Raw genomic sequence first — 6,305 nt, 5'->3', positions numbered from 1 at the left:
CCCCCCCCCCAAAAGGATCTATTTCTCCGTCGAGACAGAAGAGTTAGAAGAATTAAAATGTTAAGATGACTTGCGGCTTCTGCTGTAACCGATGACGATGAGACCAATTCTGACAGAGAAAGGTTTGCCACATTTTGAATATTTAAAACTCCACTTCCGCTTGTGAGTGTGCGCAGCTTGCGGGCTTCTCTCTTGGTTTAAGCTTTTCTCATTCGTGAAGCCTCATATGATTTGCTGCCCACTGTGACTGCATTTCTCCAGCTGGGTCTGTCGGAAGCTACGCTGTCCCACGTTAAAGTATTTATGTCAAACCCTTCAGAGCCATTTTCAAGGTGTCTTTGTGGCGCTTTTTGTTTTGGTGTGCAACCTTGCGCTTCCCTGAGTACAGTTCAGAATAAAGCACTGCCTTTGGGATTCTGGAGAGAGGCATTCTGACAACATAGCCATGCCAGCGAGGTTGATTTCTTTTGAGCTTAGAAAACAGACTTTCGGCATTTGCCCTTTTTGAGAACTTCGGTGTCTGATATTTTATCCTGACATGTGATGCCAAGAATTCTCCCGAGGCATTTCGTAAGGAAATGATTAAGCTTCTTGGGGTGGCTTTGGTACACCGTCCAGGTCTCGGCATCATACAACATGGTTGGAAGGACCACAGCATTGTAGACTATTAACTTTGTGTTTGTGCGAATGCCACAGTAGTTCCAAACCTTTGCTCTGAGTTTTCCAAAGGATGAATTAGCTTTATTCATACGTAAAGCCATTTCTGTATCGATACGAGCTTTTGCAGATAGAGTTCTGCCAAAATATTTAAAGCTATCAAGCAAAGCTGTGGCTGTTTTGGAGCAGAAGCCACACTGACTTTCCGGTAAGGTGTCATTTGAAGAGAAATGCTTCAACAGGCGATTGAGAAGATTTCGGGCCAGACCTTGCCAGCTATAGACAAGAAGGATATGCCTCAGCGATTGTCACAAAATTGCCTGTCACTTTTGTTTCTGTATAGTTGAATGATAGTTGCATCCCTGTAGCCTCGTGGAATACTTCAACATTCCCAAATTTGATAGAATAGTTCCGTCAGTGTCTCAACATAACAGTCTCCACCAAGAGCAAAGGCCTCTGCAGGAACAGAATCTGCTCCAGGGTGCAAATAATTATTATAATTAGGGTTATTTCAACGGCATACTACAAAACAGTGGTAATGTCGTAAAGAAAAAAAAACCCAACTTAATGAGACAGCAAAACTGGTGTCATTTGTGATTCAGAGACATCGAATCACTTTATTATTAAATTTCAAGCTCGGTTCCTCGGAAAAAACTGTTATAATTTGTCGCCCAATATGATAAATGGTAAATAGTATTTATACAGTGCATATCCTAGCTCGACAACAAACTCTAATCCCTTTACACTATTTCATTACCCGAGCAGACAGTAGAACCCCGAGAAAAATCCTCAGCTTCCCATTAAATGACACAGTGGAACAGCTGATTAAGCGCTCAAATACTAACAAACCGACAAGATCTTTCATTGTAAAACGGTGTTCGGTACATGAGCTGTGACGGGTAGTGAGGAATCGTGCCCTGTGTTTTCTAAACCTTTTTATTCCTAGCTCATGCATTTCCCCATCCCACTCACACGTATATTAAACACATTTTTCAGAACATGTCACTTCGTATTTCTGTCTGTTCACGTGTAAATTAGACTGCCCCTCCCTCCCCTGTTTCTACCTCTGCTTTCTTCCTCTTTGTCTCTCTTCTATCTCTTCTTTCTCTCTCTGTCATTGTTTGTCTCTATGTTTTCATCTATCTTTCTCTCTCCCTTTCTCTCTCTCCTTCCCCCCTCTCTCTCTCTCTCTCATGGACACTACACATACTGGGACATTGTCATGCATTCACATTAGTTAGCGCCTGGTTTCATGAAAACATCTCTCAGTGACAAAAAATAAAAGCGCATGCAGATGTAATGTGTTTTCTGTTATTCAAATTTAAGAAAAACAGACTTGGACAATACTTTGGCAGCTTTTAGCTTTTTTAAGTATTTCAAATCCTGCAATAATTCAGAGCTGCCACATTCAATGTCTAGACTTTCTACAAGGTCTGTTTCTAGCCATAGTTGATTCAATCGACTGCTATAATAATTTTATAACAGTGTAATTCCCTTTGCATTTGTTTCACATTTTAAAATCCCATCTAGGAGTGGTTCATTTAGTTGGAGGAGTGTCTGGGCTGGTAGCCACCATTATGCTCAAACCACGACAGGGCAGGTTTGACGACAAAGCTCAACCCGAGATGGCCAACCCGGCAAATGCTGTTGTGGGGATGTTTATGCTCTGGTGAGGACTGTAAACGTACATTAATATTTAAATGTAGCGGAGACGTAATTTCGATTCGATGTTATTCAACGGTCGCTCTGTCGTCGCTGTTGCTCTTGTTGCTATTGATGTTCTGTTGTTGCTGCTGTTGCTGTTGTTGTTGTTGTTGTTGTTGTTGTTTTTTGTTTGTTTTTGTTTTGATGGTAGTGTTGGTGCTTCTCCGCTCCTTCCCCTCTTCCTCTTCCTCCAGGACGAAGAGAAGGAGGAGAACAAGGGAGAGGAGGAAGAGGAAACAAGGAGGAAGAGAGAGGAGGGGTGGGGGTGATGGAGTAGCCAAAAGAATTTGAAAAACAAATATATCTCAGAAGCTCCTCTGTCAATTACATCATATAATTTTGAGTAACAAAAAAAGAAAATGTCCAAATCGTCCACAAATTTTTCTCTTTTTTTATAGTTCCTGCCTTCAAATGAAAGAAACGAACAAAATCTACGTTTGAAAAAAAAAGACACGTCCATTCCTTGAATTAGCAAAATGTTTTTTTTCCGTTTATTTCATGACCAGGTGGGGATGGCTTGCCTTTAACTGTGGCAGCACTTTTGGCATCTCCAGAGGAAAGTGGAAATTGGCAGCGAAGTGAGTACCTAAATGTGTCCACTCATCTGATGAGATCCGATAAATGAATTGGAAAAAGTAGCAGAGCCAATATTAAAGTTATTGTTATGGGGAGGTAAAAAAGTATTACCTGTGGGAGCATTCACATTGTGTTTACGAGTGGTTGTATTTAAGTAAGTACGAATGTGATGGACGACGTCTCTCTCGCTCTCTCTCTCTCTCTCTCTCTCTCTCTCTCTCTCTCCTCTCTCTCTCTCTCACACACACATACACACACACTCTCTCTCTCTCTCTCTCTCTCTTTCTCCCTCTTTCTCTCTCCTCTCCCTCCCTCCCTCTCCCTGTTTCTCTCTGTCTGTCTGTCTGTCTGTCTGTCTGTCTGTCTGTCTGTCTGTCTGTCTCACTTTCTCTCTCTCTCTCTCTCTCTCTCTCTCTCTCTCTCTCTCTCTCTCTTTCCCTCTCTCTTTCTTTCCCTCTCTCTTTCTTTCTTTCTTTCTTCCTCTTTTAGCTTCTGTATGCACAGCATGTAGTTTGAAGCCCAAACCATTTCGAAGTAGAAGACGTTGAAAAGTGAGTTTGGATATATATTTAAAAAACAGGGGGGGGGGGGGGGGATTCTGGTGTGAGTGGCGACCCCATTATAATCTTATAAATAATAAACCTAATCGCTTACTTCATGGTAATTTCCATACTACTTATCTTGTACGTTCCATTCATTTGAATATAATATCTCCGATACTGGCTACAAAATATAGCCTTTTTTGTTGCACGATCAAGCCATCAATCTCTTCAAGCTCATTTCGTAGTGTGCACATCCATGTGCAGAAAGACTGAAAATGCAGGCAACAGTGAGATATACAATTTTGCATTCGTTTTACGTACCTTTTCAGCACAGTTTTGTCATTCTCTTCCAAAGATATAGTTGCGGTTTTTCTACAATTACAGTAGAAATCTGTTGCTGAAGCACACCAATAAGATGATGATGGGTTGATTTCCTCTCTCCTCAGGACAGCCGTGACGACACTTCTCTCTTCCATGTCTGGTGGGATAGCGGGCACAGCCCTCAGGTAACACAGACAGACAGACAGACAGATAGATAGATAGATAGATAGATAGATAGATAGATAGATAGATAGATAGATAGAGAGAGAGAGAGATAGATAGATAGATAGATAGATAGATAGATAGATAGATAGATAGGGGCTGAAAGAAGAGACAAAGTGTGGGGAAAAAAGGATAGAGCAAGAGAGAAAGAAAGAGTAATTGTCAATTAGGCAGGGCGAATGGAACAGGAAAGAACAGCTTTTCAGAGCTGTTGTCAAACAGGTCATGCGTAGTTCACTCCTATATTGAATAGGACGCTGAATTTAAACAAAAATAACAATAAAGTTATTATAAAAAGAGAGAAACCTAGTTATTTTTGCCCACGTCTTCGACATTTCTGTCACTCCTTCCCCCTTCCTTTCTACAGCAACATCAGCAAACTAACCCGAATGCAAAATGTCAAAATCGCTCTCTTCATTTGCAAGAAAAGCCACGCTTTCCTCAAGTATATTGGATGAAAAACCATTCTACCCCAAAGGCACAGTCTGGTTTACTTCCAACAATGCCCTTGCTTTGACAGTTGAAAATACTATCTATTTCCATTTCCCTTCAAAGGTATAACGTTGTTATTCAATAATCCGGTAGTGACCTACCTTGCAATCAATTTTTTTTTTCAGCCATTCGTTCGCCCAGAGACTATTGTTGGAGAAATCTGTCATCTTCTGATCTTGAAGATATCAATTTTCCCTCTCTTTTTGCTTTCAGCTTCATTGTTCACAAAGGCAAATATGACATCGGATATCTGGTAAATTCCATTCTTGGTGCGCTTGTATCGATCACAGGTAAGCAAAAAACTGCGGACAGAAAAGTAATAATGTATTGTTTGTTTGTTGTGACTGTGGTAGTGTTGGTGAGGCTGACAGTAATATTAGTATGGTGGTGATAGTGGCGGAAATAGGGGTCACGATGATGGTGGTAATAATGATGGTAATGGTGTTGGTGGTGGTGATGGTGGTGGTGACAATGGAAGAGACAATGGTGGGGGTGGTGGTTGTGATGGTGGTGACAATGTTTGTGGTGGTGGTGATGGTGGTGATGTGGGGGATAATAGGGGTGGTGGTGGTGGTAGCAATGGTGGGGGTGTGGTGGTGGCAATTTTTAATTTAGTTAGAGTTTTACAGCACTTGCAACGCAATAAGGTCAGGTAAATGACGAAGATTAGAAATGTTACAAGAGAGTAACAATTTCTAAAACGGAGAAGAAATGAGGACGACAGATGTTTGAAAGAAAAAAGGGAGCAGACCACACCAGAGCATCCGCCAACCACCCAGTATGGTGACAATGATGGTGGTGGTGGTGATGGTGATGGCGGTGGCGGTGGTGATGGTGGTGATGGTGGTGATGGTGGTGATGGTGGTGGTGATGGGGATGATGGCGGTGGTGGTGGTGTAGTGGAGGTGGTATTGACGATGGTGGTGGTAATAGTGGTGAAAGTGTGGTGGAGGTAATGGTTGTGACAAGGGTGGTGGTGGTGACACGGTTGGTTATGAGGATGGTGATAATAGTGATAGTCATAGCGATAGTTGTGGTAATGATAGTGGTAGTGACGATGATAGCAATGATACTCATGAATGATGACAGCACATGTAATGTTGATTTTTATGGTAGTAATAATTGTGGTACCGGTGTTTTTTTTGTGGTGGTGTGAAAGAGGACTAGTGGACGGGGGTGAAGCAATTATGAACTTTTTGATGGTGTTGGTGGCCGTGATAATGGCAATAGTCATTGTTAACCCGCTTGTGTCAGCAATGATATTGATTTTTTGGGAATGATATTGCTGCTGGTGGGGGTGCTGGTTATTAATGGTGTTCTCGCGCAAATATCGTAAAGTAAAGTTCATCATACATTAAGCCGGAAAATAAATACGACCCCAGCAAGACATCACTTCTTGGAAGGGAAATTGTGAAGAAAATTGTCGCTCGCCATGAATATTTGATGGCTAACAGAGTACTTTCACTCCTGGCACAAAAGGCCGTAACGTTGTAAATTATTTCCATATTACCCCCAAGGTTCTTACGTACTCTATGAACTTCTGTGTCTCCTTCTGGCTCTCTGAAAAAAACCCGCCAACAATCTCTTTATTATGACTGTCTGTTGTATTCTTATCTGGTCTCTTGTTTATTTTTCTGTCTGTTTTTTCGCCTTTACATAAGTTTGTTTTCTGTTAATTTATGTAGGATAGTATTTTCTTATGTCAATAGTCAAGTTTTTCTATTCTTTTTACGCTGACGCTGCATATAAATTATCATTAATTCACTCGAATACACACACATACACCCCCCC

At 41.4% G+C, this 6,305-nt stretch overlaps 1 protein-coding gene across 1 annotated transcript in view; it reads left to right on the top strand.

Annotated features, from left to right (window-relative positions):
• Nucleotides 1-6,305, top strand: part of LOC101864287 (putative ammonium transporter 3) — a 13,305-nt gene that overhangs the window by 3,366 nt on the left and 3,634 nt on the right. Inside the window, exons 4-7 of the mRNA XM_035968179.1 lie at nucleotides 2,188-2,326; nucleotides 2,868-2,939; nucleotides 3,926-3,985; nucleotides 4,728-4,804. Coding sequence (XP_035824072.1) covers nucleotides 2,188-2,326; nucleotides 2,868-2,939; nucleotides 3,926-3,985; nucleotides 4,728-4,804 — 348 coding nt within the window. The remainder of the gene's footprint in view (nucleotides 1-2,187; nucleotides 2,327-2,867; nucleotides 2,940-3,925; nucleotides 3,986-4,727; nucleotides 4,805-6,305) is intronic.

The sequence above is a fragment of the Aplysia californica genome, unplaced genomic scaffold (genome assembly GCF_000002075.1).
Source record: "Aplysia californica isolate F4 #8 unplaced genomic scaffold, AplCal3.0 scaffold00044, whole genome shotgun sequence".
Lineage (NCBI taxonomy): Eukaryota > Metazoa > Mollusca > Gastropoda > Aplysiida > Aplysiidae > Aplysia > Aplysia californica.
The sequence above is the reverse complement of the archived record's forward strand: the minus strand, read 5'-3'. Positions and strand labels throughout refer to the sequence as shown.